At 55.4% G+C, this 23913-nt stretch overlaps 1 protein-coding gene across 2 annotated transcripts; it reads left to right on the top strand.

Moving 5' to 3' along the window:
* The first annotated feature begins 519 nt into the window (after positions 1–519).
* RHCG (Rh family C glycoprotein) lies at positions 520–23039 on the top strand. Of its 2 annotated transcripts, XM_035024350.1 has the most exons (11): positions 520–788; positions 9436–9622; positions 12113–12263; positions 15679–15826; positions 16630–16796; positions 18189–18326; positions 18524–18660; positions 18945–19069; positions 19286–19359; positions 21659–21751; positions 22591–23039. In XM_035024350.1, exons 1-10 carry the CDS (start codon positions 602–604, stop codon positions 21725–21727), a joined length of 1383 nt encoding a protein of 460 aa, XP_034880241.1. In that variant the 5' UTR covers positions 520–601; the 3' UTR covers positions 21728–21751; positions 22591–23039. The 2 variants fall into 2 exon arrangements, with proteins under 2 accessions (XP_034880241.1, XP_034880240.1); XM_035024349.1 differs by lacking the exons at positions 21659–21751; positions 22591–23039 and having other exon boundaries at positions 602–788; positions 19286–19549.
* The last annotated feature ends 874 nt before the right edge of the window (positions 23040–23913 follow it).

The following is a 23913-nucleotide window of genomic DNA, read 5'->3' as shown; positions in this document are numbered from 1 at the left end:
GTGGATTTCACCAGTTTTTCCCTTAACATCCTCTCTCTGTTCCAGGATACGGATTGTATGAGCGGTCACGCCTCTCCAAGCTTCTCCAAGCAGGTCTTAGCCTTTGCTGGTTGTTCACGTACCCTATGCGAATTTTGTGATCAGAAAAAGAAAGGGATGGTGATGCTGTTGGTGCTGTTGATGATGAAGAGCGCCGTCTAGGAATTCCTCCGTTCCTCTCTCTCGGTAGGAGGCAGACAATCCGGCTTTTTCCGTCTCGGGTCGGGAACAAAAGGGGACAGACCTGCGGCCCGGGTACCGAGGGGATCCGCAGAGGTTGGGGCGCCTCGATCCCCGCCCACCTGCCCGCTCGGCCCCTGCTCCCGCCGCTGGGCCCCCGACGGGGGAGCTTCGTGGGGGGGGGGCGCCCGGGTGGAGGCGAGCCCCGAGCCCGCGGGTCCCCTCGCGGGTTGGGCGAGCGCGCGGGCGGCACCCGGGTCAGCTGTTCCGCCACCCGACGCGGCCGCCCCGCCCCTGCCCGGGTCTTATAAGCCTCTCCCGCCTGCGAGCGTCAGTCCGAACTGCTTGCTGCCTGCCCTCCGCGCCAGGCGCCCCCAGCAGCATGGTCTGGAACACCAATCTCCGCTGGCGGCTGCCAGTCACCTGCTTGCTCCTGCAGGTGGCCCTGGTGGTCCTCTTCGGCGTGTTTGTGCGCTACGACTCCGATGCTGACCCGCACTGGACCAACAAAAAGATGCAAGAGAACTTCACCAGCGACCTGGAGAACGAATTCTACTACCGCTACCCGAGTAAGTCCGGCCACCCCGCGCGCCCGCCAGAGGCGTTCCCGGCAGGTCCCCGCAGAGCCCTGCCTCGCTGCACCTGCGCAGCCTGCGGCTCGGGAACGGGGCGGGGTGGGGGGGAGGTGCTGGAGGAGGGGAAGCTGCCCACAGCCCCCTGGCCCTCCCCACTCAGCCTCCCCACCCGGCCCCCGCCAGTCTCTGGAGAGCACGCTTGAGAGAGGGCCACCTGCGTGCGCCCCAGCTCCTTTTCCCTGCGTTAAAGAAATAGGGAAAACTCACCCGGGGGAGCTCACTCCGGGGGCCATCAGAGCCTTCCAACCTCCCTGCCAGAGAGCCCTACTTGTCCTCCAAAGACCCGAGACCCATCTCAGTCACCAACCAGGGGGTGACCCTGGCTCCCTTGTCCAGCTGGACCCGTACTCTCCACATAAGGGGGTAGGTCCCATGCCAAGGGCTGCAGGTGGCTGCGAGGAGAGGTGTGTGGGACCCTGGCACCCACCCTCTTCTGGCTTGGAGAGGAAGAAGGAACATCCTGAATTCTCTGGTATCTGTGGTACTGTGGTTAAGAGCCTGGCTTTGGAATCACCAGACCTTACTTCTGTCATGGTTCCGCCATTGACCAGGTGGGTGGCCTTAGGCTCATGTCAACCTCGCTGAGACTCCATTTCCACATCTGCCTTACGGGGCAGGGGTGAGGCTGGCGTGAGACCGTGCTCGTCGAGCTCACGGCCCTGGCCACGGAGCTCTCACTTCCTAAGGGAGCAATTACTGGAGGAACACTAAGCACAGATGCCCTAGGACTCAGGAGTTGGAAAAACTGGCCCAAGGTCACTCAGGTCGGCCCAACCTCCAGACTCTCAGCCCAGGGCTCTTTCCATACCCGTGTGCTTTCTGACGGCCCACACCATCCACCAGCAGCCAATGACAATCATTCCAACTTGGTGGTGCTCACATGGTCATGGACTGTTAATCTCGGCAGGGACCCTAAAGCTCATTGGCAACAGCCACCCATGCCAACCGGCGTTCCCTCCGTGGCTTGAATACCCTCAGTAATGGGAGTCTTTACCTCCAGAAATAACATTTCACTTAGATCCAAATAAATAACTGCATACATTCAAGATGATGGCCTGAATGAACAAAGACAAGGGTGAGGAGGCTGCCAACTCAGTGGGAGCCAGCCATATTAAATGGCTGCCAAAAAGCTACCGCAACCCCAGGCTACATTAATAGAAATATGGTGCCTAGAAGAAGGGAGGTGATGGAGGCGGGGGTGTACCCTGTGCTGGTTGAGACCACAGCCTCTACTGGGCTCCGCTTGGTGCCGTGTTTTAAGAGATCTTGACAGCTGAGGCCTTAGCATTTAGACTCCAAATCTGCCCTTCACTGCCCACCTTTTCTCTCCTTGGACTGACCCGGCAAATGGAGAGGCAGACCAGCTTGAGATCCTCCTTTGCCTGTTCCACTCCTTTGCTCTGGGTCTTGCTCATCTCTTGGCCAAAAAGCCAGCCTCCCAGCAAAGCACAGGAGGTAAGGTCTCCCATGGCGTTCATAGGTCCTTGAGGAGTCCAGGCAGTGGAAAGTCTCAAAACCCTAAAACAGGAGCTACAGAACCTTCCCAATGAGGAGTGTGGTCCTCGAATCTCCCCAGCTCCTATCCCCACTCCATCCACATCCACCTTCCATACTCCACCTTCATTTATTCACACAACAATCACTTACCTATAGGGTGGCCATATAATTTATTGACCAATAACACTTTTGAGAGTGAGGAGGTGGGTAAGTTGTGCTAGCAGTAATTTGCCAGGACACACATGTAAACCACCGACTCCTCCAAGAGACCAAGACTTATGGCCACTCTGGATGAACAAGTTGCACATCCTGGGTCTCTAACCCTGAGGGGCTCCCAGACTCATTGAGAGCACCCCAACACCCTGTCCTCAATGGGGTCAGGTTCTCTGGGTAGAAGAGATCTGAGACAGCGTCCTGGAAGGTAATGGGACAGTGAGGAGGGGGGAAGCAGGGCAGGCATGCGGGGAGCACGTGAGCGGTGCAGAGTGGCACAAGGGTAGGCCTGTGAAAGGGACAGGAGGGAGGTTGCTAAGAGGGACAAGACAGCCCCAGCCATCAAGGAGGGCTTGCGTTTCTCCTGTCATTTCCCCTGTGGTGCTGGGAAGCCCTTGGTCATCATGCAGGAAGGGACAGAGAGGAGAGGAGTATAGGGAGAGACTCTTGGCCTCGGGATTCCTTGGCAAGTAATGGCAACACGGCAAGCTAGCAGACGTGCGTTCTCTCCTTTGACAACCCCACCACCCCAGAAGGAAGGCAGTGTCGGGACTCCCCATATTACAGACAAGGAGACTAAGGCCAGAGAAGGGGAGTGACTAGGGAATCCAGAGAGCCAGCGTAGGAACCCTGGGCTCCTCTCCTTCACTCTCCTTCCTCCAGGCTCGCCTTTCCCCTTTCCCCCCCGCCGCCTGACCCTTCTCTGGTCTACCTGGTCATGGTGGTTACGGTTAGGAGTTGGAGGGCACGGGGCCTCCGGTGCAGGTGGGGCTCCAGTGTGGCAATTCCCAGGGGCCTGGGTTGAGGGCATGCCCTTGTGGTACCTCCTGGGTTCTTGGCTCTAGGCTGTCAGCACAACACCTGTGTGGGCCTCATTCCTGCCGGGGGGATTAGTGGAGCCTGCCGGGTATCTCTGGTTTCCAGAAGAGTCCAGCTCCAGCTGGCTCAGGCTGGGGCTCAAGAGGCCCTCAGGACTGCTCCCCAGGCATGGGCCCCTCGGCAGGCGGCAGGCACCGAGCCAGCTGGGGACCTGCCTGGACGGTGCCCTCGGAGGCCTGTTGTCCAGGCACTGGCTGCTGGACAGAAAGCTTCCTCACGGGCTGGTGCTCTGGGGCCTCCGTGGCTGTTGGCAGTGTCCGGGGGAGGTTGGCTTGAGGAGGAGCCCTCAGAGTCTGGGCTCCTGAAACTTCCTGCAAAGACTGAAGGGGGAGCGAGACACATTTCTAGGAGATGACCCAGGGCAGGGGATGCCCTAGTTTCAACGCCCGAAAGACTGTTTCATGAAGCCACAGCTGTGAGGCTGGCTGCCCTCCTGGGACCTACACCTCAGCTCAGCTCCATTCCCACTAGTCTCAGAGGGAATTAAACAGACCCGGGTCCATCGCTAAATGCAGCGAGCCTCGGTATGCTCATCTGTGAAGTGGGAATGTTATTTAATGCACTGGATCTCCAGGAAAACTGAAGAGGGCAGATGACTGGTAGGGCACATCTGGGGGCAAGAAGTGAGGGGACAGTGAATGCTGGTACCAAGCGTCCTCAGAGGGGAGTGAGTGCTCCGGCGCAGAAGGTATGTGAGTGGAGGGACAGCATCTCTTTAGAGATATAGCCAAGGAGTGTCTCCTGAATGTTAGTTTCAACGATGTTAGCATTTAAATTCCTTTGCGCTCTCCCCACTTACGAGTGCTTTTTGCATGCTCTGCCAGGCAGGGCATTTCCTTCCATCTCGTGGTGCCCGAGGTGGACCTTAGAGATGTGCCCAACTCTCTCGGCACCAGTGACATAGGCGGGGACTGGCTGAGCCCTCCCACCCCACAGCCCACCTGCTTTCCCGGGCCTCTGCACCATTGCCAGGAGATTGTGCGGTGATGGGGTGGTTCTGTGGTCGGCTCTGCGGTGTGGGAGAGGTGGGCACAGAGCCTTGGGGAAGTGAGGGCCTGGCCAGGAGGCCTCAAAAGCAAGTCTGGGCTGGGCTGGCCTGCAGAGAATGGGAAGGGAGCAGCACCAGCCTGCACCAGGCAGGGCTCCACGCTTTCTGTGCCGATGCAGCAGGGGGGTTGGAAGCTGCTATGGTCCAGCGGCCCGGGAAACTCTGGACTCAGATTTCAGAGATTTCAGAGCCAAGGCCAGCTTCACTGGGGAACCATCCTGGAGGCCGCGGAGAGTGGGAGCTAGGAAGGAGGTGGAGAAGGGGAGAGTGAGAACCGCTGTGTACTGGTGCCCCCTTGTGGCAGCTCTCGTGGCTGCAAGCCAGCCTGCCAGTTGTGCCCCATGGGGGGCGGTGCAGGGGGAGGGTGCCCCCGGGGTAGAGAGGACAGATTCTGAGTGGCGCAGGACTGCTGTGTCACCCCAGGCTGGGGAAAGAGAGGGGGGAGAGGACGGTGTCTCACCAACTTCCACTGATCTACAGCAAGTCGCCAACTCAGTGCAAAACACAAGGACAGCCTTGAAAGAGAAAAAGAGAAATAGTAACGAATATGATTGATCAATTTGCTAAAGAGCCAGGCCTCTACCCAGGGCTGGATGAAGTCATTAAATGTGAACCACAGAGCTCTGGGGTGAGCACTACCCAAGCTCACGGACTAACCCCACTCCACAGAAAAAGAAACTGAAGATCCGAGAGATGATGTCCTTCCCAAAGGTCACACAATTGGGACCTTCAAACCATTACTAGTAAAAGCATTCTAGGTAGCACCAAACTTTATAAAACATGAATTAATGAACTGATAGATTGGGGTTCTAAATTGGGACCAGTTTGGGAGATAAACAGAAAGGGAGCAAGAGAATGAACAGGGAGGTGCCCAAGGAGAGGGAAGCTGGCATCTGTGTGCCTGAGGTGGGGGCAGAAGAAAGAGAAACGCCCCCCCCCCCCCAGAGAGGGTCAAAGAGAGAGGTCAGGAGGACAGAGGGGAGTCACGGAGGACAGAGAACTGGTGAGGGGGGCAGGCAGGGATGGTGCACTGAGAAGGGGAGAGCCTCAGGCAGCCCTGAAATTGCAGCTATCCCCCAGGAGGGCCCCCTCCACAGTACCCACCCCTGCCCACATGGTTCCTCTCTGCCACCAAACAGCCGAAAGGCCCCCATCCTCTGTGACTGCCTCTTCCCAGGGATTCCTCCCACCCCCTGCCCGCGCCTTCCCTGTCCGGCCTGCTAGCTTCAAAGGGAAGCCAACTCTCAGCTGCTCTCTCCCCCTCACTGTGCCCACATTCTGACTCACAGCTCCATCTGCCGGCCTGCCCCCCACCCCCACCCCGGGCTCAGGTCCCCGCTTCACCCCACCCAGCCAGGCTCTGTTCCTCCCATCTGCCCTGCCCACCCTCACGACTCCCCCACCCCACCGTGGTCCTCTCAACTCCTAGGCCAGCACCAGACGCAGCCCCTCCCTCCCACTCCACATCCAGCTCCCCTCCCTGCCGCTGGAACTGTAGTCTGAAAGCGTCACCTCCCTCTTTCACACCTCTCCTCCAGTCTGCCACCCATCCGTTCTTCCAAGAATAACCATAATGCCGCATATGGTGACTCACACGCATTAGCTCAGATTCCCCCACAACAGTTGGAAACGTGATAAACCAGGAAACGCGATAATACATGAAATCAGCTGCACGCATCGTGAAAGCTACACCAAGCTGCTGTTTGTTCGTGCAAATTCGCACAGGTCTCCAGACAGCAGCTCCGAGGACCACACTGGGGTGAGACCCACGGCTCTCTTGCTTCAGCTGGCATGCCCCCACCCCCACCCTGCACTGGGCCAGTGCCTCCTCCCTAAGCCGCCTCCAGGTGGCCGCTAGCCAAGGGGGCTGTGGCCATGGCCTGGGCCCCAGGGAGACCTGGGGGGGGTACAGATGGGGCAGCCGGGGGCAGGCAAGGTTAGGACGCTATAGCATCAGCATTGCTGCCCCTACCTCGGCCAGGCCCTCCACCCCGGGGGCAAGAGGTGTCAGACTGGAGAGGGGCTGTAGCCTCCCCTGACTAGGAAGTCCCACCTGGGGCTCCTGGGTTGCTGCTCAGCGGGCACCCCTGGGTGCTGTGGGGTGACACACCAGTCATCATTCATTCTGCCACACATACTGACTGAGAGTCTCCCTGGCCACTCCCACAACAGGTGCTGGGGAACAGCGGAGCGAAGCAAACAGGCACGGCCTCGCCTTCTGGGGGTTTCCAGTCTAGTGGGCTGGACAAACACACCTAACTGCAGACTGTAGTAAGAACTAGAAAGGAAGGAAGAGCGGGCCGGGAGGGAGAGGACCGCCTCTAAACTGGAGGGTCAGGAAGGCCTCTGTGACGAGGTGACATTTTGTTGAGATCTGCAGGAAGAGAGAGGTTGTTGGCCTAAGTTCTGCGGGAACAGCATCCCGGGCAGGGGGAGGCCACAGGCAGAGACCCCAGGGGAAGGCGGAGGAACATGCCAGACTGGTGCGGCTGGTGTGGCTGGTGCATGGAGGGGGCGCAGGGGGCAAGAATGAGGAAAGAACAATGGGGCAGGTGGATGGGCCCTGCAGGCCCCCCCCCTTTTTTTTACTTTTTACATGGGAAGAATTTCACATTTTCAAGCAGTTGCTAAAACAGAAGTTAGCATAAAGAGCACTATCTACTCTGTAACTCCAATTCAGCGACCTGCTCCTTCTCTCTCTTTCTCCGCACATAGACACACACACACTTGTTTCCTCTGAACCATCTGAGGGTCGGTGACACATGCCATGGCCCTGTTGTCACCTTCATGACTCCAGGATACGTCCTGAGAATAGAGGGACTCTCTTCCATAACGAGGCTAATCAATTTCATCAATCGACATTGTGTGATACCTTAATATACGGTTTCTAATTTCCTCAACCTAATTTTCTAATTATTTTCTACTTTTGTCAATAACAACCTTTACAGGGGCGCCTGGGTGGCTCAGTTGGTTAAGTGACTGCCTTCGGCTCAGGTCATGATCCTGGAGTCCCAGGATCGAGTTCTGCATCGGGCTCCCTGCTCGGCGGGGAACCTGCTTCTCCCTCTGACCCTCCCCCATCTCGTGCTCTCTCTCTCTGTCTCATTCTCTCTCTCAAATAAATAAATAAAATCTTTAAAAAAAATAAATAACCTTTACAGCTCTCCTCGCACTCCCCCACCACCAAATCCAGGATCCAGTCCAGAGTTAGGGAGTGAATGTAGTTGGCATGTCTCTTTAGTCTCTTTTAACTTGGAACATTTCTGCAGCCTTTGTCTTTTATGACATTGACCTTTTTCAAGACGAAATCCTCACCCCCCCCTTCTAACTGCACATTACTCATTTTCTATTTGTGTGATGCTTCCTTATGAGTAGACTGGGATAATACCTGCTGCGCTAGAATACCATACAGGTGATAAGTCTCCTCCAGATGATCACATCTGAAGGCCCGTGATAATCCACCTGTCCCTCATGGGTGAGGTTAATTTTGATCACCCAGTTGAGATGTCGTCCTGTTTCTCCACTTCATAATTACTGGGTTGTTTTTTTCAATCCCTTGCAACTCACAGTCTTTGGGAAGACTCTTGAAGACATTGCAAATGTTCTGCTCTTCATCAAAATTTCCTCCTGGATTTAGCATCCACTGATGGAGTCTTTACTGTGAAAATCACGATTTTCCAACTTCAGCGCTCATTCCACATTTAGCTGTCTGGCTCTCAGCATTCAGTTACAAGAGCCCTCTCCGCGTTCTCATTTATTTCCTATTCTGAGTTCCTATTTCCTAATAGTTTTAATTTACTACAGTACATAGTTATTTTGGTGTTCAAACCATCCCAGATTTGGCCAATGGGGACGCTTCAATCTGGCTCCTGTGTCCTGGGACACCTCTAGATCCTCTTAGCGCCTTATATCTTTGTACCCATCTTTGCTTCCCAAAGCTCCTTGCCTTCTATTATTTTCTGGGACTCTAGAATCAGGCAACTGGGAGGACAGTTACGATCACTCTAATCCATCCTTTGGTTTTATGGAGAAAACTGGCTCTGAGAGGGGAAGTAGCTTGTCAAGGCCACACCCCAAGAGCTGGTGGAAGAGTTGGTTCAAAAAGCAGAATTAGCCTATGCCTAAGTAACAATAAATAATAATAAAGCAACAATAATAATGACACTTGTCCATTTTGAGCACCTATTATGGGATGGGCACTGCGAGATGGTTTACCTACACTGCTGCATTTAATCTCTGCAGGCTTTGTAAGTAAGCATTACAGAAGGCGCTGAGACCCAAGGATGTTACCTGACTTTCCAGAGTCATCTGCCCAGCAGATGGAGGAACTGGGGCCCAAATTCGGGTCTCAGCGATACAACAAAGTGTACTTGCAGGGGGTGGAGGGGGGATGTGACATTCGTGGGGCGGGGGTGGGGGGGATGATCAACTCATGTGCTTGGCCCCTGGAGAGACTCAGACCCAGATGAGACTAACTTCTCTGTACTAAAAAAATGGATTGAGGGGGCAAGGCCGCAGAAAGTCTGGGTTCTAGACCCTAGATTCTAGGTGTGAGCCACAGCCTGGCCCCAATTTCAAACGCCCAGCTGCCCACCCCCGCCCTGGGTGAGGGTGGAGAGACGAAGCTGTCATCTCCTGAGGGGGCGCTCAGGCACGTCTTGGCATTAGAACAAGCGGTCGAAAGTGGGAGGCTCACCTCAGTCCCCCCAAGCCCAGCCCCCTCCAGAGGTTCTGAGGACAAGATGCGGGTAGTGGCCGTTCTGCCTGCGGCAACTGCGCCTAGCCCTGGGATCCAGATGCAGAGATGGGAGGAGGGGGCTCGGGAGACCACCTGGGGGCCCGGCGGCCGGGAAGACACCAGGCGCTGCGCCGGGCGGCGCTGGCCCAGACCCAGGGCTAGGGCGGGCGAGGCCACCGAGACCCCGGGCTGCGCTCTCCCTGCAGGCTTCCAGGACGTGCACGTGATGATCTTCGTGGGCTTCGGCTTCCTCATGACTTTCCTGCAGCGCTACGGTTACAGCTCTGTGGGCTTCAACTTCCTGCTGGCGGCCTTCGGCATCCAGTGGGCGCTGCTCATGCAGGGCTGGTTCCACTCCTACTACCAAGGCTACATTCACGTGGGCGTGGAAAAGTGAGCGCGGGGCGGGCCCGGGGGCGGGCCCAGGGTGGCGGGGCGGGGCTGGGGCGGGGCCCAGAGGCAAGGGGCGGGGCTGGGGCGGGGCCCGGGAGCGGGGCCCAGAGGGCGAAGGGGCTGGTGGGCAAACGAACACTCGAACACTCGTTAGCCTGCTTGGAAGACCAAGTCCGCAGAAAGGGTTTAGAGGCAACCTGCCATAAAACCATGTCACATAGAGGGCATCAACCGGGGGTCATAGGCCAGGTGTCTGAAATTTAAAACATGCCAAATACTTGTAAGATACGAATTCACTCAAGCAGGTCAGTGAAGCCATGACTTAAGAGAAACTGGAAAAATAGTTGACTAGATAGAAAATGTGTTGGGGGCACCTGGGTGGCTCAGTTGGTTAGGCGACTGCCTTCGGCTCAGGTCATGATCCTGGAGTCCCGGGATCGAGTCCCGCATCGGGCTCCCTGCTCGGCGGGGAGTCTGCTTCTCCCTCTGACCCTCCTCCCTCTCATGCTCTCTGTCTCTCATTGTCTCTCTCGCAAATAAAGTCTTAAAAAAAAAAAAAAAAACCCCCCCCCCAAAAAAGAAAATGTGTTGGAATCAATAAGTCAGTGTTTTGTATATAAAATCGTTGACATGCATATCAACATGCAGTTCAAAATACACGAGAAAGTCTCACTCCCAAAGCCGTAGACCCAAAGTATGAAAACACCTGTAATATATTTCATTGGCCACCCCAGCGAAAGAGCTATGGCTAAATGAAAAAACAAAAGTATACAACTTTTTAAAAATCTTCAAAGGGAATTATCGTAAACTTTGTGAATTGGCAGGTTTTTGGTGAACTAGTTATTTGGCAAGTTGGTCACTTGACAAATTGAGTTTTTGGCAAACTGGCTTTCAGGGAATTGATTTGCAGCAACCAAGATGGAGCCGATTCTGGTGCTCAGGGCTGGATGATCATGTTGTCCCCAGACCCTCCTCCTGGCTTCTGTCCTGTCCCTGCTGAAGAGTCCTCCAGGTCCTACCTGTCACTGTAGGGCGATGCCCTGTACGGGCTCTGCCCAAGCCTCCGTGGGCCCTCCTGAGATGTGACATGCAAACTTCCATCTCCCCGGAGCTGATGGCCCAAGGTGTGGGCTTTTCTGCTCTCCCCCTCACTCCTTCCTGATGGTCACCTCTGTCAGATCAGTCTTCTGGCTACAGTTATGGGAACATGAGCAAATAATTCGGCCTCTGTAAGCCTCCCTGTTCCATCTCTATGATGTGGCTAGTAATAGTACCTGTCCCCTCGGGTTTAGACATGGTACAGGAGGGCATACGCAGTACCTAACAGGTATTTCAGTGCCAGGCACTTAGTAAATGCCATGATTCCTTCAGCCAGGCCCTGTGTGAGGCCCTGGGGACACAGCAGTGAACAAAGGTCATAGTGAAGCAGAAGTTCCAATGAACATCCTCATCTTGGGAGGGACCCTGAGAGAACAGCTCCCATTCCACACCCTGGGCCCAACCATCAGCTGGCTTCTTACTTCTCACCTCCTGATTTTCTCATAGACACCTGAGCATGGGGCAAGGGCACTTCCTCTGGATGTGAACGTCTTGAGGAAGTAGCCTCTACTGTCCCTATATCCACCCACCCCCCCATTAACAACTCTCATGATTCTGCCTTGAGCTTTGCTGCTGGCCGAGCACAGGAAGGCCTGGGTTAGGCAGGCACGTGGATGGAACCAGGCTCTCCTTTGGCCACAAGACATCTACCTGGCTGTCTGCCTCTCCATCAGCCCTCTGCTGGCTGCCTGGGCTTTCAGGGTCCAGACTTTAGGAGAACTTAGGTGCTCCTCTGCCTCTATTCTCTCTGTTGGCCTTCCTGCCCCCTTCCACTGAGCCCCCAGCTCCCCATGTACCTCCTGCAGGAAGGCCTCTCTTTCTTCCCTGGACACAGATCCCCTCTCCCAGGTAAGGTGACGAGCAGGTCATGAGAGCTCAAACCCAAGCAGGGCCCTGGTAGCCAGCAGGAGAGGTGTGTGTAGAGTGAGAGATAAGGGTCTGGAGGTGGATACTGCATCTGCGTGGAGGAATCCAGGAAGGCTTCCTGAAAGAGAAGACAGTCAGAGGAGGTTCTAGAAGGGCAGGCAGAGGATGGAGGGCAGGGCAAGCCCCCAAATATGGGGCATGTTCCAGAACAGCAGCCAGACAACTTGGGTGACTTGAATACAAGCTGCCTGCAAGGAGGGGGCGCTGGGATGGGGGCCACGGGGGAAGGGTCTGGCATCTGGCATCTGGTACATTGCTGTACTGCCCCTTTCACGTGCTATTTCGTCTCATTCCTAGAGTAGCTTTAAGATGTTATGTGCTCATGACCACACCATGAAACTGAGGCTCAGAAAGGTTAAGCCACAAGGCCAGATACACAGATGACCATGTCCAGATTCAAACCCGGGATTCAGAGTGCCACTTTGCGCTGTTGCCTCACCCCTCCCCTGACCTGTCTCCCCGCAGCCTCATCAATGCCGACTTCTGCGTGGGCTCTGTCTGTGTGGCCTTTGGGGCAGTTCTGGGCAAAGTCAGCCCCGTCCAGCTACTCATCATGACTCTCTTCCAAGTGACCCTCTTTTCAGTGAATGAGTACATCCTCCTCAGCCTGCTAGAGGTGAGCAGGGCTCAGGATGGGGGTGGCGGGGGACACTTGGGGTGACAGCAGGGAAGGAGAGAAAGGGAGGGCTGAAGAGGCGTGCCAGCTGGATTCAATTCACCCTTAGCCAACCACTTAACCTTTTGAACCTCAGTCTCCTCATCTCTAAAAGAAGAGTAATGACATTTATTGGGCAGGAATGGTGGTCCACCTAGCAAATCAGTCCAGCACCTGGGCAGAGCAGGGGCTCCTCATATGGTGGTTTTCTCCCTCCTTTCTCGTTCCTGCATATCGGATGGAAAGAGTCGGTGTTCCTGCACACACTCTGATGCACACACCTCATTCCCAGAATGCTCTGCCAAGAAAAGGACCCAGTGTATTGAGGGGGCACATCTATAAGGAAGGATCCTAGGGGAATAGCTATGGTGGACATGTACAGCTGCATAGGTTGTGCCCTGCACAACTCCAGAGATGACATTCACATGGACTATGGCAGGAATGATGCCCCTTGAAGTTGGCCAATTCAATGACCCAAGTAAGAGGCACCTTAGACCTCTGACTCTAGCTCAGAGGCCTCTTTGGTACTTTGCAGGGGTGAAGGTCATTCACAGACTTCATCCATTTCTTAGCCCCCAGCTCCTCCACATTTGGACTCTGCCTGGAACACTTCCACCCCCCACAGGGGTAGAGTTTTTTTGTTTTTTCTTTTAGGTCACACTATTCAGTCATTCATTTTGTCATTTTCTTCAGCCACCAGATTAGCCCAAGCCACCATCTCTCTTCCTCCTCACTCATCTCCCTATCTTCATCCTTGCCCCACTCCCTGCCTCAGGCCAACCTCCACCAGCAGCCATGGAGACCTGTTAATAATGCATGCAAGACCATTCCCCCGATTAAAACCCTCCAGTGGTTTTTAAAATTTCTTTGCGTAAAATCCAAATGTGTTATAAAGCCCCACATGTTCTGCCCTCAGCCTTTCCCTTCAAGCTTATAATCTACCCTCTCCCCATCTTCCTGTGTTTTGGCCACACCCTGCTGTCTGCCCCTCAACACATCAAGCTTGGTCCCACCTCAGGGCCTTTGCACTTGCTATTCCCTTTGCCTGGAATGCTCGTCCCTCAGTCATTTTCATTACTGAGGTCTCAGCTGGGATATCGCCTCTTCAGAGAGGCCCTCCCAGATTCTCCCCACCCCATAGTGTTGCCATCTATCTTACTGCCCCCCCCACTTGAGCCCTAGTCACTATCTCTCATATTGACTCGGTTTATTTTCTTCGTAACACTTCTTCTCTGATAAACCTGATGTGTCTGGACCGTCTGTTTCCCAGCACCTAGTTCAATGCCTAATAAGTGCTCAACAAGTGTTTATCGAGTAAATGCATTTTGGAGTCTGACTGCACATTGAGCAATGCTCCTGGTGCTGCCATACAGAGGTGAGCAGGCCTCTCGCTCCGCACCCAAGGAGCTCACAATCTAGAGAGGGAGCCAGGAAGTCAATAGACAGTAACCACGCAGTACGATGAGGAGTGGGGTCAGGGGCTTGACGGCCTAAAGGGAGGGTGTCTGTACCAGCGGGACAGGTCAGGGAGGCTTCCTGGAGGAAAAGATGGCAAAGCTAGAAATCAAGTGGGAAATAAGCAGGCGAAGGAGTGAGGCAGGGGGAACAGTGAGTGCATAGGCCTTGAGGGAGGCCCACGGCGAGAGGTCTCCGGTGGCTCCACCTGGCTGGAAGAGGGTATGCGGTGGGGGTGGGGGGAATGTTCGAAAGGGTAATGGAGGGAGGAGCATGGATCATCAAGCTCCTGAAGATGGCATTAAATGGTTTCAACTTTTGTCATGCGGGCAGTGGGGAGCTATGGAAGGTTTTAGACAGGGGAGTGGCACGGTCAGACACATGGAATGGAAACGCCTCTTTGGCTGTGGTAAGGAGAACAGCTGGGAGCAGGGAGCCCAGTTAGGAGGCTGCCCTTGTTGCCCTGATGAGAGATAATGGGACTGGGACTGAGGTAGTACAAGGAGGAGATGATAGTTCGACAGATATAAAAGAGGTGAGTACGCTGGCCTTGGGGCCTGGCTGGGGTGGGAGGTGTGGAGAATAAAGCAGCTAGTGTGATTTGAAATAGGCTGAGAATGTAGTATCTTGGGCGCAAGTTAAAAGGCCCTCAAAAATCCTCCCAACCTGCTACAGAAATTCTTTGAATGCCTGACAGCCTTTGGGCCTGTCTCTGTGCCAAGCCAAAATACAACAATCACTGCTGACATGTAAGGAGCACTTGCCCTTGGCAGGTCCTGGCTCTGAATGCTTCACATGGCTTATCTCATTAATCCTCATCTCCGAGATAGGCGCAATTATTACCCCCACTTTACAGAAGAGAAAGTTGAGGCTCGGAGGTTAACGGGCTAGGCCCAGGTCCCATGGCTAGTAGAGGCACCTGCCAGGCTGGGAACCGGGAAACCCAGCTCTGTCAACAACTAACTAGCTCTGTGACCTTGGACAACACACTTAACCTCTCTGGCTGGATTTCCCCATCTACAGTGAAGGAGCGAGTCTCTGATTCTGATTGGAATTTCCCCTGAGATTGGTTCTGAGTAGGGAGGAACAGGAGGCTGAGAGGGAAGGTGGGGGCACGGGGAGGAAGGCTAAGCCAACCAAGCGCCTGTGGCGTGCCAGGCACTTCCCAGGTGCTGTACACGAGTTGTCTAATTTCACCCTCGAGACAGCCCTGCTAAGTAAGGCACCCTGGTCTCCCCGACTTTGTGAAGGAGGAACTTGCGGCACAGAGTGGGGTAGGGCAGAAAGGGACAGAAGAGGAAGAAACCAATCTGCATGCTCTGACTGGGGGAGGGGGGACGGGGGAGAGGAGGATGGGGATGGAGTGGGCGGTGGGCAGTCAGCTGGGAGGTTGTTGGGCAAGGAGTGTGGCAGGATGCCAGGGAGATGAGAAGCGGTAGTCTAGACGGAGTGGGGTTGGGCCAGGAGTGACTATGGAGGAAGAAATGTGGGGAGGGGCGGCCTGGAGGGGAGTGAAGGGCTCCCAGGAATTAAGATACTGTAGAAGCTAGTGGGTGACAAACTAGATAGGGGGTGGCCCTGGGTTCTAGCTCTGCTTCACCTCTTCCCACTGTGTGACTGAGCAAGGTCCTCTCCAAGCCCGGGTTTCCCTATCTGGGCACAGTCCCATCTGCTGGGTGAGGATGCTCTAGCATTCTGCTGACAGGCTCACAGTGTGGGCTCAGGGATCCCTGCTTTCTCACCTTCCCAACTGATTGTTCTGTGGGGGCCCTGGGCTCCATCCTGCAGCTTGTGGAGTCAGAGACAGATGGAGATGTGTGTGTGTGTGTGTGTGTGTGTGTTTCACGGGGGTGGGGACGGAAAGTGCTAATAGATGGGAGGGAGAGAAGGTATCAGAGCCTGACAGATCCCTACACCCCAGGTAAAGGACGCAGGGGGCTCTATGACCATCCACACATTTGGCGCCTACTTTGGGCTCACAGTGACCTGGATCCTCTACCGACCCAGCCTACAGCAGAGCAAGGAGAGACAGAGCGCTGTGTACCACTCGGACCTCTTTGCCATGATTGGTGAGAGCGGCTATAATGATTGAGGGCCACCGTGATGGGTGAAGGTGGCCATGATGGACACGGGCTATCATGATGGGTGAGGACCACCATGATGGGTGAGGGTCTCCATGAGGAGTTCAGGCCACCAAAACTACACCTGATCCCCACGTGGTCTGGTGGGTGGCAGGCAGTTCCCTTTGGGGAAAAGGCAGAGGGGGGTTGCCTGTAGACACCTCCAGGATCCCAGATGTTTGTCCCTTTTTCCCATGGGGCTGGAAGAAGTTGGTCACTCATCCTGTTTTCCCTAGGGTGCCCCAAGGCAAAGTGGTAACCAGGAACTGGTCAGTCCATCCCCTGGGCTAGGGCAAGGTGTGAATTCCTACTTCCTGTGTCCATTCATTCCAGAGAATACATATCAACCACCCGCTCTGGCCTCCTAAAACCCAGCCCTGCCTTCAAGGAGCTCCTCACAGTGTGTGGAAGAGAGGGCAATGTTACAAGACAATCTAACTACAGTAGAGAAAAAGATTCTCCCTCATGGTGCTATGGGAGCAAGGTGGGAGGCATTTAGCCCAGTTATGGGGTCAGGGTAGACTTCCTGGAGCAGAGTGGAGGGCTAAGTAAAAGTTAGGTAGTAAGTAAGACAGGGAGGATGTTCTGGGAAGAGCCCCCAGCATGAGGAAAGCTGCAGGGGTGGGAAACTGCTGGGGTATGTGAGTCATATGACATCTCTGGAACTAAAGGACAGGATGTCTGCCTAAGCTCCGTTGGGCCCATCTAACACCTCTTCTCCCGGGCCCACCGGTCCTGTCTGGTCTGGCCAGGCACCCTCTTCCTGTGGATGTACTGGCCCAGCTTCAACTCAGCTGTGTCCAACCACGGAGATGCCCAGCACCGAGCTGCCATCAACACCTACTGCTCCTTGGCAGCCTGCGTGCTCACCTCGGTGGCGCTGTCCAGTGCCTTGCACAAGAAGGGCAAGCTGGACATGGTGAGCAGCGGGGCGGGGCCGGGGGGGGAGCCTGGGGAGCCCTGGGGGGAGGTGTGACTATGACTGCCTGTGCCCAGTGCGCACTGATCACCATGCCCTGCCAACGACTCTGTGAGGCAGGCGGCAGGCAGCAGGCAGCATCAGGATGATCACACCCATCCTGCAGATGAAAAAACTGAGTCTCGGGAAGAAATGATTTGTTCGGATTCCATAGCTGGCTTTCGGCAGAGCCCAGAACCAGATTCCCAGATTCTGTTATACTGGCTGCGCTGGATGAGCGCCTCTTCCTCCTCATTCTCCTCCTCCCAGCCTGGGGGGCTGATGGCTGTTCTGGGCTGAGCACCCCATCAGACCTACCCTGTACGGTTGCCAGGGGCACTTCCCCTCTGCCAGGCTTCTGATCCTCCAAACACTGGCCCTCAGCCTTCCTAAAGCTGCTTCCACCTGCCCCACCCCATACCCTCAGAAAGGGGACCCCTTTGATGCCTGTCCACTCCCCTGGGGAGGTTTGTGGGGAGATGAGGTTTCACAGTGTCCTTCCTCTCAGACCACTGGGACAAACTGTTCTGTCGTTAGTGGGGAGGGGCCAAACCCCATAGGTGTTGGTCGATTTTTCTATAAAAAGAAGACCACCTCTCTATTTCCTAGTCTGACACTAGGTTCCCCCCGCATCAGGGGGAAGAGAATCAGACACACCGACATGGGCACACCTGTGTGCGCCCAAGACCCCACCCCCACCCCCCCGCACGCCGACAAGGACACAGAACAGGGTCAAGGTCAGGGGCCCTGGCTCCACACAGACCTGGATCAAGACACCTTGCTGCCTCTTGCTAGCTGTGTGGTCTCCCTGCACCTCAATTTCCTCCTCTGCAAACATCCAAAGATAACTGTCCTTACCTCCTGGGCTTGCTGTGGAGACGGACAGAAATCCTCCCCGCAGCGGGCAGCACGGTACCGGGTGCAGGTCGGCCCTCAGAGGGGGTCAGCTGGTGCTCTTGCAGGCCCACAGACCCCGGCAGGGGTGTTTGCGCACATGTAGGGCCTCGCAGGTGCCTGTCGTCAGCAGACGTGAGCGTAGAGACCAGGAGACATGCACACCTGCCCACATGGAGCTAGAGGGAACGTGCAGACGTGCCAAGGGGGCTCACCCACCCCGACGCAAGTACGCCGATTGGTGGCCATGGACAATGCTCAGCCCGCTGGTGTGGCGCCCAATGTGCAGAGAGCACAGGAGCGGGGCCCGGGTGGGGCCCTCTGTGGTCTGCGGGCTCGCGAGGTGCCCTGGGGGTCAACCCTGCCTCCCAGCACCGGCAGCCCCCCCCCCCCCCATGGCGAGCTTTGCGGGCTCTGGGAGAGGACTGAGCTCCGGCCCGCCCCGCCCGCCCTACCCAGGTGCACATCCAGAACGCCACGCTCGCAGGAGGGGTGGCCGTGGGGACGGCCGCTGAAATGATGCTCATGCCTTATGGCTCCCTCATCGTTGGCTTCATCTGCGGCATTGTCTCCACCCTGGGTTTTGTGTACCTGACGGTGAGGACCCCAGGCCAGGGGCTGAGGGCTGGAAAATCCTGGGCTCTCTGTGTTCCTGACAGGAGGGGGGTCCCTAGGGAAGGGCCTGGGGGCTGGAGGATGCTGGGTTTCCGTGTGTTTGGGGCCTCCAGAATCCTGGCCTGCCCACACCCCTGCCACTGCTCAGGGTCTGAGCAACAGCCGTCTCCCCTGTCCAGCCGTTCCTGGAGGCCCAGCTGCGGATCCAGGACACATGCGGCATTCACAACCTGCATGGCATTCCCGGCATCATCGGCGCCATCGTGGGGGCCGTGACGGCGTCCTGTGCCACCAGTGATGTGTATGGAGTAAACGGGTAGGTGTGGAGGAGGGGTAGGGGAGCCTGAGCTCCCTCCTTCCTGCTGTTCCTCTGGGGTCCAACATACTGTCTGTATTCCTAGCCTACCCCAATCTGAACCACCGTCCATAGGCTTCTCTCCCCAACCTCTGTCCTTCCTCAAAAGCCTTAGGACCATCTGATCTGTCCAGTGCACACGGGAAGGCTCAGAGCCTTGGTGCCCGCTCACATTTGTGGGGCGACAGCAAGTGCTTTCTTGGCCTCTCTGCAGAGCCCTGACCTGCCCCTGATCTCCACCCCAGGGTTGCCGTTGCCTTTGGCTTTGATGGTTCCAAGACTAACTGGAACGCAAGCATGCAGGGCAAGTTTCAGGCTGCTGGTCTCTTTGTGTCCCTGGCCATGGCCCTGGTGGGCGGCATCATCGTGGGTGAGTGGAAGTGGCTGGGCGAGAGGAGTTGGGGCCGCTGTGGATGGGGGACCCAAGAGCACGTACCAGAGGTCAGCCCAGAGCCCCCAGGAATCCCGTGCTCTTGTGGCTGTGGGACTGGGGTGTGGGGGGGGAATGCTTCCCAGCTAAGGAGAAGGGCTGGGTAGACTGAGAAGAAGTGGTTCCTGACCTTGTGTGACCCCCAACTTTCTTTAGGGATTATTTTGAAGTTGCCATTCTGGGGGCAACCCGCTGACGAGAACTGCTTTGAGGATTCGGTCTACTGGGAGGTGAGTTCCAGGGCCTTGTTCCCCTGCACAAAGGGGACCCTGCCCACATCAGCCGAGCTGGGGCCCCCGAGGGACCGGAAGCTGAGGGTTGGGGGACAGAGCCTGCATCACCCTGCTCCTCCATCCAGAGGCTGTGTGTCTCTTGGGGGCTGAAGGCTTTATTCTAGAGCAGTCCTCCCCAAAGTGTGGTCCCCTGTACTCCCCAGCACCAGCAGCACCTGGGAACGTGTTAGGAATACAAGTTTTTGAGTCCCACCCAGATCTCCTGAATCCAAAATTCAGGGGTGGGCCCCAGCACTGTTTCAACAAGCCCTCCACGTGATTCTGATGAAAACTACACCCGCCTCTGAGAACCACGGCCCTTCCACGTGCATTGAAATCACCTGGGGAGCCTTAAAGACACTCGGAGCCCAGGCCTCAGCTCTAAGAGGCTTGGAGTTCATCGGTCTGGGGTTAGGACCTGGACGTTATGAGTTTTTTGGGGTTTTTTTTTTTTTTTTTTTAAAGCTTCCCCAGGTAAATCCAAATGTAGCCCAGATTAAGAACCACACTGTGGTGTTCAGCTTCAGACTCCATAAGAACCACCCGGAGACCTTGGAAAAATGCAGCTTCCCAGGTGCCAGCCCAGAACTGTAATTGAGTAGGGCCTCCTCTTGGGAACAAGTTCCCAGCTGATTCTGGTCCAGAAAACTGAGCGACATTCCATTGCTTTCAGCATCCAGAGAGTATGGGTACAGAAACCCAACTTGAGAAACATTGTTCTAGAAGCTGAAAGTAGTAGGATGTCACAAAACTCTGTTTCTTTAAAAACATGCCACAATTTGGGCTTTCTGTGACTTCAGGCAGGCCTCCCTCCCGACGAATCCTTGTTGCAGGTGTTTACCTGCATTAGATGGTGGAGGATGACAGCCACCTGCATTTCCCCTCATGACAGGGGGCAGGACCTAACCTGTGTCTGTGGTCCCTGAGACACGGGCCTGCTCATCACCGCCTTTCATATGGCTCTGTATTTTTAAAACCACACCAGAAAGTTTTCTGAGTAATTTTCACTGATATCCACTATAAGCCAATTTTATATACATAACTAATAACGCTTTTGAATTCATTCTCTTTAAACTATCTTTTTATTATAAAACGAATAGAAGCCCATTAAGAGAAATCTGGAAATAGAGAAAATTAGAAAGAAATCCCATCACCCTAATTCAAGCGCTGCTAATATTTCGGGTATATGTCCCTCCAGTGTTTTTTGTTTTTTTTTTTTAATCCGCCCAGATTTTTCTTAACGAAGATCATATGCCCAATTTGGGATTCTGCTCTCTCTCTCTCTCTCTATCGTAAAAACTATTCTGTGTTATTACATTCTTAATAAACTTTCTTTTTTAGCAGCATTATTTCATTCCATATTTAAAGTCAGAACTTAAACTATTTTAGACACCACAATTAGAAATCACATGGATTTACCGCTAATGAAATACACTAAAAAACTTACCAATTCCCATACAAAGAAGTTCACTCTTGGTTCTGTTTTGATCTTTATAATTTATTCTAAGTTCACACCTTCTATCTGCTGAATACCCTTCAGCAATGCTCGGTTTTGAAATCTAATTCTGTGTCAGTGGAAGTGAGCCACCATCAGGCCGTCCCCTCAGCCCCTGGCCCCTGGGTGGTTTACCTGGGAGATGAGGTGGCTTTCCAGAGGACGGGGTGAGACAGATGCTCCCCTGGACCTCAGCTGAGGCCGTCTTTAAGATCAAATCTAAGCCTTGAAGCCAAGGCAAGACTGATCCCCCCCTAACACCCCACTCAAGCTACCCATCCATTTCTGGCCTCCCCTACATCTCACCCCACCTCACTTTGGGACCTTCCTGCTGTTCAGGGAGCTTGCCATGCGGCCTCTCTCTGGCACACTACTACTCATCTTTCAAAAGTGGGTTCATTCAGCACAACCGGAATCCCACCCCTCCAGGCGGGTTATCAGCCTCTCGTGTGCATTTACAGCTCATATTGTCACTGTGCCTGTCACCTGAACGCTCTCCCGTTGCTCTAAGTGGGGCAAGGACCCCGTCTCGTCCTTGCAGTGCCCCAGCACCCTGGACAGTGGCTAACCTGCTGTAGAGGGCATGATACCGGTGTGGACTGCCCTGCTTCTCTGCATGAGCTCTGCACAGTGATCACAAGGTGGCGCCCGCCACACAGCATACGCTGCTCCAGACTTGTCCAGGCTGTTGTAGTTCTACCAGGGACACCCATCCGCCTGGCCTGGGACAAGGCCCGTTGAGCTGCCCTCCTCTCTCTGCAGATGCCTGAGGAGCCAAAGAGCACGGTCTTGCACCCTGAGGACTCTACCCTCAAGCCCTCAGAACCTTAAACTCCCAGGGCAGGTGAGAAGCAGGTGAGCACGGGCAGGTTCTCCCAGTGGGGGCCCAGCTCTGGGAATTGGATGCCACCAGCAAAGGGGCAAAAAGAAAGCATCAAGAAATGAGGATGTGAGCTTCCACACCTCCTGCCTGGATTGGAGTGGGCACGTGGGGGTTGGCGGCCTCAGAGACACTCCTTGCAAGCCGGGACAGGCACAGGAGTATGGAAGGCGCTCTGAACTGGAAGGAATGTATAGAAGGTGACCTGGCTACACACTTGGCTTTGCTGCTTACTGGCTGTGATTTTGAGGATCTCCTCACCCACAGACGGAGCCTCAATTTCCTCATCTATAAAAGTGGAAATGACAGGTCTGGCTCTATTCAGTGGATCAGCTCAGGCTTGTTCTTCCTTCCTTCTCTCTGTCTCCTTTCTTCTTCCCATCAGCTCACCTTTCCTTGCTCCTCTGTGGAATGCACCAAGCCCCGCCTTTTGCATCTCACCCTCCAGAGAGCTGGACACGACAGGTGCAACTACTTCCCTCTTTCTAACAGATGAGAAAATTAAGGCTCAGAGAAGTTCAGACTCTTCGAGGCTACACAGTGCAAGTGGAGGGCATGGGATCCTTGCAGGTCATTACCTTTACACTCAGTAGGGCTGTTTGATCCCCTTGGAGGACAGAGCTTGGAAAGAGCTGTGTCTGGGGCAAAAGGCTGAGTGATGTGGCAGGAGAGGATGCTGGGGTTGCAGGATAGAGAAGAGCGAGGCTGGGACCCCTTGCCTCTGATGCCCACCCTGTCCGGAAAAGGTAAATGTGCCCAAGGGGCTATAGCAGGACCCCACAGTGGCCCGCTGCTCTTGGCTCTCTCCCTGCAGGCTCCACAGACTGTCCCGGCGCTCCCAAAGGAGCGGTGCTGACCAAGCTGGGAACACAAGAGCAAGGCGAGCAGCACCCCACCTACTGGCCTGGCCCAGGGTGCCTCTCTTTCCTTCCCCTTCATCCCAGGGGGCCTGCCTGAGAATAGAGGAGGAAGAGCTATAGACAAAGTGGGCATCCAAGCCAGGCTCTGGCTGCAGGAGGCCTGCCTCCAGGGCTCCTGGTGGCCACATCCTGGGAAAAGCAGGCAGGAGTGGGGCTGGGAGCTGGCAGTGGACCCGAGCCCTCCTAGGAGACAACGCAGCTGCCAGCCACCAACTGCTGGGCTCCTCCACTCCCTGCCTGCCCCTCGGCCAGCACCTCCCTTGCTCCCTGCGTCCCCCAGACCACTCTGTGCCGTGCAGATGGCGGCCTCCGTGAATAAACGTTCTTGGTGTTCTTTGTAGAATGGGTGTGAATGCTCCAACAGGGCCAGTCTGAGCGAGAAAAGGACTTGAGAGGCCTGGCCTCCTGCCCCAGTCCTGATCTCCCACACCAACCCACAAGGCAAGGGAAATCATCCCAGGCTGAAGAGGAAGAATTTGGGGTGCTGGAGGCTGCCCCAGTTTGGGGCCCCCTCCCAGGCTCAGCTTCTGGGCTAGGGCCTCTCTCCAAGGCCCTTCCTGACTTCACATCAACCATCCCAGAAACACACCCATGATGAAAACTGCCATGTTTACCATGCCCCTCATGTGACCCTGCTCCCGTTCGAGGGCACTCAGGCAGGGTGGGAGAATAGGGGGGAAGGCTCCTTCGGGCCAGTCCCCCGACCCCAACCCTTCCCTCCCTCCACAGTGGGAGAAGTTTTCAGCAGTTTAGCTCTCCCCACTTCCTGCGGCCAGCCACCACCCTGGGCAGATTAACACTTCCTACCCTTAGGGGGCTCACAGTCTAGCTGGGGTCCACCCTGAACTCTGACAGCCGTCCGATGCCCAGGGGGCTTCCCAGAGCAGGTCACTGGAGCAGGGTTTTGGAGGCTGAATAGGAGTTTACCAGAAGGATGGCACAGGCAGAGACCCAGAGATAGGAATCAACATGGCGAGGTTTGGTATGGCTAAAAGAGACGCGAGGCGAAAGTGTGCCAGCTGGCGAAGAAGCAGCAGAATCCAGATCCTTTGTGGAGCAAAGACTCCAGGGAAGAAGGGGTGAGGGGAGAGGGAGGAGAAGGTCTCTCCTGCCTCCAAATCCGCCCTCCCCGCCCCCCTCACAATTCACACATACATACACACTCAGGCCTTCATTCTCCGTGCCGGGAGGGGGTGGGGGGGAAGGAGGGGAGGAGG

Source organism: Mirounga leonina, unplaced genomic scaffold, assembly GCF_011800145.1.
Source record: "Mirounga leonina isolate KUSES-001 unplaced genomic scaffold, KU_Mleo_1.0 Mir_178, whole genome shotgun sequence".
In the NCBI taxonomy this organism is placed as follows: Eukaryota; Metazoa; Chordata; class Mammalia; order Carnivora; family Phocidae; genus Mirounga; species Mirounga leonina.
This window is presented reverse-complemented; position numbering and strand designations above follow the sequence as displayed.

Bases quoted from the DNA above. Each gene is read 5' to 3' on its own strand.
- RHCG (XM_035024349.1), top strand. From the start codon at position 602: ATGGTCTGGAACACCAATCTCCGCTGGCGGCTGCCAGTCACCTGCTTG. The intron at 789-9,435 runs GTAAGTCCGGCC...CTCTCCCTGCAG, and splicing joins ATTCTACTACCGCTACCCGA to GCTTCCAGGACGTGCACGTG. The intron at 16,797-18,188 runs GTGAGCAGCGGG...CGCCCTACCCAG, and splicing joins AGAAGGGCAAGCTGGACATG to GTGCACATCCAGAACGCCAC.